This window comes from Ornithorhynchus anatinus, chromosome X5 (assembly GCF_004115215.2).
Source record: "Ornithorhynchus anatinus isolate Pmale09 chromosome X5, mOrnAna1.pri.v4, whole genome shotgun sequence".
Classification (NCBI taxonomy): Eukaryota; Metazoa; Chordata; class Mammalia; order Monotremata; family Ornithorhynchidae; genus Ornithorhynchus; species Ornithorhynchus anatinus.
Window position 1 is genome coordinate 7530358 of NC_041753.1, and position 12353 is coordinate 7542710.

Sequence of the window (12353 nt, forward strand, 5' to 3'; positions counted from 1 at the left end):
AGGCGCCCACTAGGAAAGAGATCAGTCGACTGGAAAGCAGCATGACCAAATGGAAAGAGCCCGGGCCTGGGAGCCAGGAGACCCGGGTTCTAATCTCGGCTCTGCCGCTTCCCTGCTCTGTGACTTTGGGCAAGACACTTCCCTTCTCCGGGCCTCAGTTCCCCCGTCTGCAAAATGGGGATTCAATACCCGTTCTCTTTCCTACTTTGACTATGAGCCCCATGTGGGACCCGATTACCTTGTATCTGCCCCAGCGCTTAGGACATGCGTGGCATGTAGTAAGCGCTTAACAAATACCAATTATTATTATTCGATTGTGTCAGTTCCCCTGGTTCTCTCATGACAGAGAACCACGCAGCGTCCAACAGGGATTGAAAATGAAACTAATCTAATTGAATCCCAGCTCTGACACTCGTCTGCTGTGTGAACCATTTTTGGGGGTATTTGTTAAGTGCTCCCTATGTGCTGGGCACTGTACTAAGCGCTTGTATCTACCCAAGTACTTAGGACAGTGCTTGGCACATAGTAAGTGTCTGACAAATACCCATTATTATAATACATGCTAATCAGGTTGGACATAGTCCCTGTCCCACATGGGACTGGACAATGCTTGACACATAGTAAGTGCTTAACAAATACTATTATTATTATTATTATTATTGTTATATAGGCTAATCAGGTTGGACACAGTCCCTGGCCCACATGGGACTCACAGTCTGAATCCCCATTTCATAGATGAGGGAACTGAAGCCGAGAAATGAAGTGACTTGCCCAGTGTTAGAACTCAGATCTTTCTGACTCCCAGGCCCATGTTCTACCTCCTAGGCCATGCTGCTTCTCCTTGGGCAAGTCACTTCACTTCCCTGTGCCTTAGTTCTTTCCTCCGTAAAATGAGGATTAACACCGTGAGCCCCCTGTACAGGGGCTGTGGCTGACCGATTAGTCTGTACGGCGCATTCATTCAATCGTATTTATTGAGTGCTTACTGTGTAAAGCGCTGTACTAAGCGCTGGGTCAGAGCAAGCGCTTAACAAAAAAAAAAGAGAGAGAGCAGCTTAATTTTGCCTCTGTAGATAAAGACATCACACCTACACTTGGAATACTGTATCACCCTTCTCGCTATAGACAGACCCGACCTGGAGAAGGGGCGTCAAGAGATTCCGGGTCCTGAGAAGCTCCGGAGGGCCTTGGGATTGGGGAACGCGAACCGGTGTGAGCGAAATCTGTCCAGAATCCCTCTCCCCCCGGGTGGGGTGGGGGAAAGCTCAGAGGTCGCAGGTTCAAGCCCGAGCGGAGGACACCCTACCGTCGGAGGCCGTGAGAGAGTGTGAGCCTGTGTGATCTGTTACCACAGGAAGTCGTGCAGGCAGAGACGACACCAGCCGCTCCGAGGGGGGTTCTGAGTTGACGCGGGGAGAAGCGGTCTCTGAGGGGGCGGCTGGGGGGGAAAAGTTGAGGAGGGGGGTGGTGGAGAAAGTTGAGCGGGGCTGAAGGGTCCCTCCCTAACTGTGAGACGCCGGCCGAGAGGTGACCTCCCCCGTCTTCCTCTAAGGGCCCCGTGGTCCCGGCCAGAGACAGAATCTCAGGCCGGCCGGGTAGAACTGGGGAGTCTGGGTGGGGGGCGGGCCTGTGACCCCCCCCCCCCAACAGCCTCAACCCTACCTCTCCCTCCACAGACCACCACGGCTGAGTCTTTCCATAGTATTTATTCAGAGCACCCCCCGCCCCTCCCCACACTCCCTGCCCGTTCCCCTCAGGGAAGAGGAAGTCCCTGTGAGAAAGGGAGGGGGGGGGGAGAAAAACACAAATTAAATACTCAGTATGGTCTTTCTGGTCACGACTCACTCTCGCTTTCCTTTCTATCTCTGCCTCACACATACACAGACACACACACATACACACAACCTCAAGGAGCAGGGGCATAACTCCCACTCCGCCTTTTAAAACTCTAAAACATTCGCCTCACATCCCCTTGCCACCGTCCCCCAGACTCAGGGCCCTTCCCTTCCCTGCCCTCTGTCTGGGCGGTGGGAGAGGGGTTGGGGTTGGCAGCCTTTAAAAGCTCAGGTCTCGGGGAGGGGCCTGGGGTTGCCGAGTGCCCATCACGGGGTGGGGGGGGAGAGGTCTGCCCGGCCCCCACCCCGGGCCACAGGGAGGGCCTAGGAAGCAGCCGGGCCCTCCTCCCCGCTCTGCCGCAGCCGCTTCTTGGCACGGATCTCGTTCATGGCCTCCTCGATGGAGCGCGTGTCCCGCTTGTTAGCCACCGGCACTGAAAGAGGCGGGGGAGGAAGGAGGCGAGATCTCAGAGACTCTCCCTGCCGGGACCCCAGCCAACCACTTCCCCGTTCGTGTGATCGAGTCAAAGGGGAATCCAACTCCCAGCAGACCCGGGATCAATATCCTCACCAGCTGGGACGCCGGAGGTCCCGGCGGCTTCTGGGAAATGCAGTCTCACCTCCTTCCGAGCTGAGGAGCGGGAGGCCCCAGGGGCTTCCGAGACACACAGTCTCACTCCCTTTCCAGCTGAGGAGCCTGCGGCCCCCGGGGCTTCCCAACATGGGGGACCTGGAACCCCAGGGGCTTCTGGAAGATGTAGCCTCACCCGCTCCCTAACTGAGGAGCCAGTGGTCTGGGGGCCTCCTGGGCGACTTCATCTAACCCGCTTCCCAGCTGAGGAGCCGGAGGCCCCACGGGCTTCTGGAAGACACTGTCGTACTCACTTCCCAGCCAAGGAGCCTGTGGCCCTGCTGGCTACTGGTAGGTAACAGTTTCACTGGCTTCCCAGCTCGGGAACTGGGACCCCAGGGTTTCTGGGAGACGCAATCTCCCCCGCTAGGCCCTTATAGATGCCTGACTTCCTCTCACCGCAGCCGTAGGCCTTGTTGGCCTGGAGCATGTGGGCGGCGTCCTTGGCGGCCCCCTTGCCGATGAGGTGGCTGTATTTGTCCTTGTAGTCGGTGTTGGGGTTCACCACCGCCGGGCCCCTCGAGGCCTCTTCCTCCGCTTCCCGTTGGGCCAGCTCCTGAAGGGAAGGAGAGGAGCGGGATGGGCACGGGGGCCGGGGAGAGTGGGGGCCGGGGAGAGCAGGGGGTGGGCATGGCGGGGGAGAGGGGAGAGGGGGCAGGCGGCCATACCTTGAGTCGCCGCTGCTCCTCCGCCCGTTGCGGGTCCCACTCCTCTCCCCGGCGGTACGAGTCCAGCTCGGCGTCTGAGGGGGCGAACTCCTGATGGGGGAAGGGGGCGGCGATGGAGGCTTGGGGGGGAGAGAGACCACCCGGGACTTCCCCCCACCAAGTAGCCACTCTTTCCTCCCACCTACTCATAATGCCAGGCCTCAGGGGCTGCAGCCGCCAACTCCCACCCCTCAACCTCCCGCCTTCTTTGCCTGCCTCCCCCAGAACTGCCAGAAGCCCACTTCCTCCGGGAAGTCTCCCCAGAGTCCTCCCATCCAGTCCGGCTGGGCCACGGTGGGCGGGTTTTTCCATCACCCTTCTCCTCTGCCTCCCGGGGTGCCCCCGCACCTTTTTGAAAATCATGACGTAGCGGCTGTCGTCATCCTCGCCGAAGGAGAAGGAGGTGAGGCCGGCCACCTCTACCACGTCGTGGCTGGTGTGGCGGGAGAGAGGGGGGAGTGGTCAGTAGGTGGCCTTATTTTGGGCCGGTCTCCAGCCAGGGACCTGAGGAAGGGTCCAAGAGCCAGGAGATGTGGTCTCCGCCCCCCGGGAAGGCCTGGCATTTTGGGGGTACGCCGGGACGACACACTCAGGAAACCAATCCCGGGGAGCAACCCGGCAGCCCCACTCTGACATCTCGGGGAGTCAACGGCCGGGAGAGGTCAGGCCCCCCACCCCTGACATCTCAAAGGAGGGCCGATGGCAGGGAGAGGTCGGGGACCCAAGCATCCTGGCCCCCACCTCCCGACATCTCAGAGGGCTGGACCCCGGACCCGGGCAACCCAGCCCCCGGCTCCGCCCTCGCCCCCAACGTACAGGATGCTCCGCTCGATCTTGTTCATGGGCTGAAACTTGCGCTTGGTCTGGGCGCTGTCTTGGATGAAGTCTGACACTTCCTTCTCCATCTGCCCTCGGGGGGAGGAGGGGTAGACCGTGAGCCCCCACGTGCAACGCTTAGTACGGTGCTTGGCATTCGTAAGCACTTCACAAATGCCGCGAGTCAGATCAGAGCTGCGTTCTGCCGTTCTCCTCCCTGAGCCTAGAGGGGTCACCCCGGGCCTGCCCCTCCCCCCGGTCCTCCCCCGTTTGCTGCCCAGTGGGGCGGGCACCAGTGATGGTGGTCATCGGGGTAACAGACGAGAGAGCACAGCACCGTAAACGCTCTAGTCTTTAGGCACTTTTTCCTCCGCTCTGAGTTACCATGTGTCACATCGACAGACAATGACTCTTGCCCCCAAACCCTTCAAAGCCTTTTTGAGGCCACCCCTCCTCCAAGAGGCCTCCCCAGACTAAGCCCCTCCTTTCCTCTTCTCCCACTCCCTTCCGCTGCGCCCTGCCTTGCTCCCTTTGTTCTTCCCCCCTCTCAGCCCCACGGCACTTATGTCCACATCCATCATTTATTTATATTAATGCCTGTCTCCCCTCCTCTAGACTGGAAGCTCTTTGTGGGCGGGGAATGTGTCTATCGTTGTATTGTACTCTCCTAAGCGCTCAGTACAGTGCTCTGAACACAGTCAGCATTCAATAAATACAATCGAATGAATGAATCCGTGTCTGTTATACTGTCATATCGGACTCTCCCAGGCGTTTAATATAGTGCTCTGCACACAGTAAGCACTCAATACAATTGACAGACTTCTGCAAATTATTTGAATTAATGTCTGCCTCCCCCTCTGCACTGTGAGCTCACAGTGGGCAGGGAAGCAGTGTGTCCTAGTGGAAAGATCCCAGGCCCGGAAATCAGAGGACACGGATTCTAAAATTCCAGCTCTGCCAATTACTTGATGTGTGACCTTGGGCAAGTCACTTCACTTCCTCTGGTCTCAGTTGCCTCAACCGTATAATGGGATTAAAATCCCCAATCTCCCTCCCTCGTAGACTACGAGCCCCGTGTGGGATGGGGGCTGACTTGACGATCTCATATCTACCCCAATGCTTAGTATAGCGCCCGGCACACAGAAAGCGCCCAAAGAACACCACATTATACAGTCTGTGCTGTTCAGGACACACTACTAATTGTGTGAGTGACTGAGTGAGCTTGTGGGGAGGGGGAGAGAGTAGTAGTATCATTTACTAAGCACTTACTGTGCTGAGTGCTGACAAAAGTGCCCAGGTAGAAATCAGACATGGACCCTCTCCCTCAAAAGTCTTCCTTCCCTCACACCCCCTTCCCCCAACACGTCTCCAAGCCTGAGAAGCCTCCCCACACTCCGAATCCTTCCCTGAGAGCCCATCCTTCCCGCCCCCCAACTCTGCCTGGGCTAGGATTTGGGGGTTGCGGGGGGTGGGGGTGGGGTGCACGTTCACCCTCTTCCGGAATTCCGCCTTCTGCCGCTTCTCCTGCTCCTGCAGCCTCTTCAGCCGGGCGGCCTGCTCTGGGGGAGGGGAGATGGGGGAGGGGAGATGGGGGAGGGGAGGGGGGAGAGGAAACAAAAGGCCGAGGGGGTCAACGACTCAGTCAGCTCGCCCCCTCCCACCTCACCTAGCTCCTACTCCAGCCGAGCGGCTTCGCTCCTCTAACGCCAACCTACTCGCCGTACCTCGAACTCGTCTTTCTCGTCACCGACCCCTCGCCCAGATCCTGCCTCTGGCCTGGAACACCCTCCCTCCTCATGGCCGACAGACCACCGCTCTCCCCGCTCCTCAAGAACCTCCAGCGGCTGCCCATCCACCTCCACGGCGAAGAGAAACTCTTCACCGTCGGCTGTAAAGCGCTCAGGCATTCACCTCGCCCCTCCTACCTCACCTTGCTGCTCTTCTACTCCAACCCAGCCCGCACACTTCGCTCCTCTGAGGCCACCCTGCTAACTGTACCTCCATCTCACCCATCTCACCGGCGACCTCTGGCCCACATCCCACCTCTGGCCTCGAACACCCTCCCTCTTCCTATCCAGCAGATGATGACTCTCCCGGCATTCAGGGCCTTATTAAAAAAAAAAAAAAAATCCCATCTCCTCCAGGAGGCCTTCCCAGATTAAGCCCTCATTTCCCCTACTGCCTCTCCCTTCTGTGTCACCTCCGCGCTTGGACCTGTACCCTCTAAACACTTGATATTCACCCCGTAGCACTTATGTCCCTATCCACAATTTCTGTGAATGTCCGTCTCCCCCTCTCGACTGTAAGTTCCTTGTGGGCAGGGAATGTGTTGAATCGTATTCTCCCAAGCGCAATAAGCACTCAAAAAATACCACTGGATTGATCGTACCATCTTCAAAGCTCTCCTAAAAAAATCACACCTCCTCTGAGAAGCCTTCCCTGACTAACCTAATGAGAACAGCGTGGCCTAGTGGATGGAGCGCGGGCCTGGGAGGCGGACACTATCTTTCTCTCTCTCTTGCCCCCCTCTCCAGGGTAGATCCGTGCCACTGCAGCGTGGCTTAGTAGAAAGAGCCCGGGCTTGGGAGTCAGAGGACGTGGGTTCTAATCCCAGCCCCGCCACTTGTCTGCTGTGTGACTTAACCTCTCTGTGCCTCAGTTACCTCACCTGGAAAATGGGGATTAAGATTGTGAGCCCCACGTGGGACAACCCGATTACCTTGCATCTACCCCAGTGCTCAGAACAGTGCTTGTCATATAGTAAGCGCTTAACAAATACCATAATTATTATTCTTCTTCTTCTCTGGGCCTCAGTTACCTCATCTGTAAAATGGAGATTAAGAGCTAGAGCCCCACGTGGGCCAGCGACCGTGTTCAACCTGATTAACTTACATCTACTCCAGCCCTTAGAAAAGTGCTTGGCACATAGTAAGTGCTTAACAAGTCCCATAATTATTATGATGATTATTGTTAATGGAGAAGCTAGTTTCGGGGTGGGAGAAGAGAGGTCAACGAGAGGACAGTTATTACACCCTGGGGGGGAGAGATTATTTCTCGGTATCTGCCCTGGAAGAAAGTTAGGGTTCGAGGGGCAAACGATGACATCATCCGGAAGCAGCAGGATCACATGGCCGGAGGAGGGGGGAGGGGGCTGCTATTACACATTCTGCAAGGGGGGGAGAAAACACCATCACCAATGCTATTTATTGAGCGCCAACCGTGGACTGAACCCTGGCCAGGCCCACTCGCCACCACCGGGAGCCCCAGGCACGGTCTGGGTTTCTCCCATAATATCCTGTGGTCCGCCGGGGCCGGTAGGTCATATTAGAGTCGTCTCTGGTCCATGGAGAAAAGTCCCGCGGGACCACCGCTGCTCGCTCGCCCTCCTCGGTCCCCACAGTCGCTGGATCGGGTGAGTCTCTCCCCTGGCGTTAGAGTGGGAGTCTGACATTTCTATCGGGAGAGGTGGATTTCCTCTGTAGAAGCGGCATGGCCTAGTGGTTAGAGCCTGGGCCTGGGCGTCAGAAAGACCTGGGTTCTCATCCTGGCTCTGCCACTTGTCTGTTGGGTGACCTTGGGGAAGTCATTTCACTTCTCTGCGCCTCAGTGACCTCATCTGTAAAACGGGGATGAAGACTGGGAGCCCCATGTGGAACAACTCATTACCTTGTATCTACCCCAGCGCTTAGAAGAGTGTTGGCACATTGTTAAGCGCTTAACAAAGACCAATATTATTATTAGAGAGGTGACTGCAGTCTAGGCATCAACAGAAATAAATAAAATTAGAGATATGGACATAAGGGCTGGGAAGTGCTGAACGTAAGTTCATTCATTCATTCATTCATTCAATAGTATTTATTGAGCGCTTACTATGTGCAGAGCACTGTACTAAGCGCTTGGAATGTACAAGTTGGCAACAAATAGAGAAAGTCCCTGCGCTATGATGGGCTTACAGTCTAATCGGGGGAGACAGGCAGACATGAACAATGGCAATAAACAGAGTTAAGGGGAAGAACATCTCATAAAAACAATGGTAAATAATTAAAATCAGGGTGATGTACATCTCATTAAACAAAATAAATAGGGTGATGAAGATATATTCAGTTGAGCGGATGAGTACAGTGCTGAGGGGGTGGGATGGGAGAGGGGGAGGAGCAAAGGGAAAGGGGGGAGAAGAGAGTTTAGCTGCGGAGAGGTGAAGGGGTGGGTAGAGGGAGCAGAGGGAAAAAAGGGGAGAGGTCAGTCTGGGAAGGCCTCTTGGAGGAGGTGAGCTTTAAGTACGGATTTGAAGAGGGGAAGAGAATTAGATTGTCGGAGGTGAGGAGGGAGGGTGTTCCAGGACCGCGGGAGGACGTGGCCCAGGGGTCGACGGCGGGATAGGCGAGACCGAGGGACGGTGAGGAAGCTGGCGGCAGAGGAGCGGAGCGTGCGGGGTGGGCGGTAGAAAGAGAGAAGGGAGGAGAGGAAGGAAGGGGCAAGGTGATGGAGAGCCTTAAAGCCTAGAGTGAGGAGTTTTTGTTTTGAGCGGAGGTTGATAGGCAACCACTGGAGGTGTTTAAGAAGGGGAGTGACATGCCCAGAAGTTTCTGCAGGGTCTGTGGGTCTACTTGTTTAGGTTCATTGTTATATTGATATTTCCTGAGTGACTGCACTGTGCTAAGTGCTGGGGTAGGTACAAGGTAATCAGATCGGTTTATGGCTCTCTTTGGCCCACATGGGACACACTGTTCAGGGGATGGGAGAACCCCATTCTACAGATGAGAGAGCTAAGGCTCGTTCTCCCAGGCTCTCTAGACTGTACGCTCATTGTGGGCAGGGAATGACACTGTTTATTGTTATACTGTACTTTTCCAAGTGCTTAGTACAGTGCTCTGCACACGGTAGGCGCTCAATAGATACAACTGAATGTATGAATGGAAAGTAGGAGGGGATCCAAAACCCAACCCCAAATAAGCACATGGTCATTATTCCCACTCTCATATAGTACTTAGCTCACAGTTCAAAGACCTGGCCTCTGCCTCTTGCCTGCTGTGTGACCTTGGGCGAGTCACTTAATCTGTATCTACTCCAGCACTCTGCACAACGCTGGCCTAACAGTACACATTTAACTAATGCCTTCTGTTTAAGCAGCATGGCCTAGTGAAAAGAGCACAGCCTGGGAGCCAGGAAGTCATAATAATAATAATATTGGTATTTTGTTAAGCGCTTACTATGTGCAGAGTACTGTTCTAAGCGCTGCGGTAGACACAGGGGAATCAGGTTGTCCCACGTGGGGCTCACAGTCTTAATCCCCATTTTACAGATGAGGTAACCGAGGCACAGAGAAGTGAAGTGACTTGCCCACAGTCACTCAGCTGACAAGTGGCAGAGTCGGGATTCAAACCCATGACCTCTGACTCCAAAGCCCGTGCTCTTTCCACTAAGCCATAACCCCCGCTCCGCCACCTGTCTGCTGTGTGACCTTGGGCAAGACACTTTCCTTCTCTGGGCCTCAGTTCCCTCCTCTGTAAAATGGGGATTAAGACTGTGAGCCCTATGTGGGACAGGCTCTGTGTCCAACCCAATAACCTTGTCATTACCCCAGCGCTTAGGACAGAGTCTGGCACCTTGTAAGCGCTTAACAAGTACCATCATCATAATTTTTAGTAGTAGAGGGGGAGACCGACATTAAAATCAATAAACGCCGGATATGGACATCAGGGCCAGACCGGAAATACCAGAAAGGGGGAGGGGGGAAGCCCCTCATTGCTAGCGGGCTGAAATCAGGCAATCGATGATATTTATTGAGCGCTTACTGTGTGCAGAGCACTGTGCTAAGCGCTCGGGAGAGTACGCTATAAGAATAAACACATTCCCCTTCCACAAGGAGGAGGAGGAGGTGGAGGGCTTGGTTTCCTGGGGGTGGGATTTTAACCGCTCCCCCTCGGGGGAGGCCCGTCCCGTCGGGCTCCTCAGTCCGGCCCCGCCCACGAGGCGCCTCCGCCAATCGGGAAGAGGAAAGCCCCGGACGAGCAGGTCCGGCGGCCAATCGGCAGCGCGGGTGGGCGGGGAAAAGCCGGGCGGGGGCCAGAGCGGGAGCGGCCGCCAATCGGGGAAGCGCAGCGGGCGGACGGACGGGCCCGGCCACCAATCGGAGCGCGGCGGGCGGGAGGAGCGGGCCGCAGTCGGCCGCGGGGGGCCGTCGATGGCGGCCGAGGCGGGGAGGCCGGGCCCCGGGGCGGGGGAAGGTCCCGGGGCTCCGGGGCGTCGGCGGCTGGAGCCTTACCCCGGGCCTTGCGGCGGCTCTCCTGGTCGCCGACGCTGGGCGGTTTCTCCATGGAGCTAAGGATCGAGCCCAGCAGGTCCGCCATCTTGGAAGCGACTGAGCGTCGGCCGCTCGGCCGCCTTAAAGGGCAGGCCGGGCGCCTTTAAGGGGGCGGGGTGACGTCAGGGAGCCCACCCCCTTAAAGGGGGAGGCCCCGCCCCTTAAAGGGGGAGGCCCCGCCTCTTAAAGGGGGAGGCCCCGCCTCTTAAAGGGGAGGCCGCCGCCCCTTAAAGGGGAGGCCGCCGCCGAGCCCGTCGGAGGCTTGCGGGGTGCAGAGTGCTGTTCTAAGCGCTAGGGAGGCAAGCGGTCGATCGACGCTATTTCCAGTAATCCCGATGGCGGTCGGCAAGCGTTGGCTGCCGGGCAAGGGAAGGGACTGGGCCCAGGCCCTGGGGCGGGCGGGGCTCCCCGCTCCCCGCTCCCCTTTTACAGACCGGGGAACTGAGGCCCGGAGGAGCCAAGTGACCTGGCCCAAGGTCACACAGCGGACAGGGGGCGGAGTGGCCCGGGGCTCCAGCGCCTCTCCTGTCCAGAGCGCTTGGGAGAATACAGAATCATCAATCAAGGGTATTTATTGAGCGCTTATTGCGGGCAGGGCACTGTACTGAGCGCTCGAGAGACTACGTTGGTATTCGTTAAGCGCCTACTATGCGCGGAGCACTGTACTAAGCGCTGGAGTAGATACAGGGTCATGAGGTTGTCCCACGAGAGGCTCACAGTTCTTCATCTCCATTTTCCAGATGAGGGAACCGAGGCCCAGTGAAGTGACTCGCCCACAGTCACACAGCTGACATGGGGCCGAGCCGGGATTCGAACCCACGACCTCCGACGCCCAAGTCCGGGCTCTTTCCACTGAGCCACGCTGCTTCTCAGTCAGTAGTATTTATTGAGCCGTAACTCTGTGCGGAGCACTGTGATAAGCGGCTGGGAGAATACAGTACAGCGGAGTTGGAGGAGGGGTTCCCTGCCCACATGGAGGTAGGGGCCCGATCAAACAATACTATGTACTATGAAGTAGTCTTCTAGACTGTGAGCCCGTCCTTGGGCGGGGATGGCCTCTATCTGTTGCCGAATTGGACTTTCCAAGCGCTTAGGACAGTGCTGTGCACACAGTAAGCGCTCAATAAATACGACTGAATGAAGCAGCGTGGTTTAGTGGAAAGAGCATGGGCTTGGGAATCGGAGAACATGGGTTCTAATCCTGCCTGCCCCGCTACTCTGCTGTGTGACCTTGGGCAAATCACTTAACTTCTCTGGGCCTCAGTGACCTCAGCTGAAAAATGGGGATCAAAACCGGGAGCCCCATGTTGGACAACCTGATTACCCTGTATCTACCCCAGCGCTTGGCACATAAGGAGCGCTTAACAAATACCATCATTATCTATTGAGCGCTTACCGTGTACACATCGCTGTACTGAGCGCTTGGGAAAAGACAATAGGTTGGGGTAGACACGACCCGTGCCCTCGAGGAGGGTTTTTAAAAATTGTTTATGGTACTTGTTAAGCACTTACTATGTGCCAGGCACTGTTCTAAGCGCTGGGGTAGATACAAGCTAATCAGGTCAGACACGGTCCACGTCCCACCGGGAGCTCAATCGGTCGATCAGTGACGTTTACTGAGTGCTTACTCTGTGCAGGGCACTGTAGTAGACACTTGGGAAAGTTCAATACCGTGGAATTAGCAGACACGTTCCCTGCCCATAATGATCTTACAGTCTCGAGAGGGAGATAGCCGCTAATATAAATGAGTAATTTATAATAAGGAATTGAAAGATAGGTACGTAGGTGCCTTGGGGTTGGGGTGGGGTGAATATCAAATGCCCAAAGGTCACAGATCCAAGTGCGTCTCCCCCAGCTCTTATTCCGTTGGACTTCCTGGACTACTCACCGAGGCCCCAGAGGAAAGGGCTGTTCTGATGTCGGGGGGAGGGACCAGAGAGCAAAATAATTGTAGTAATAACTGTGGTATTTATTAAGTGCTTACTATGCACGAAAGACTGTAGATGCAAGAGAATCAGGCCACAGCTCCTGCCCCGCATGAGGCTCACCATGTACACAGG

At 56.1% G+C, this 12353-nt stretch overlaps 1 protein-coding gene across 1 annotated transcript; it reads right to left on the bottom strand.

The window, feature by feature from the left end:
• Positions 1 to 1690: 1690 nt before the first annotated feature.
• Positions 1691 to 10380, bottom strand: SPAG7 (sperm associated antigen 7). The gene is made up of 7 exons (XM_029055402.2): positions 10255 to 10380; positions 5481 to 5548; positions 3990 to 4078; positions 3522 to 3606; positions 3135 to 3224; positions 2866 to 3022; positions 1691 to 2269 (listed from the first exon to the last, which is right to left on the bottom strand). Exons 1-7 carry the CDS (start codon positions 10337 to 10339, stop codon positions 2160 to 2162), a joined length of 684 nt encoding a protein of 227 aa, XP_028911235.1. The 5' UTR covers positions 10340 to 10380; the 3' UTR covers positions 1691 to 2159.
• Positions 10381 to 12353: the final 1973 nt, after the last annotated feature.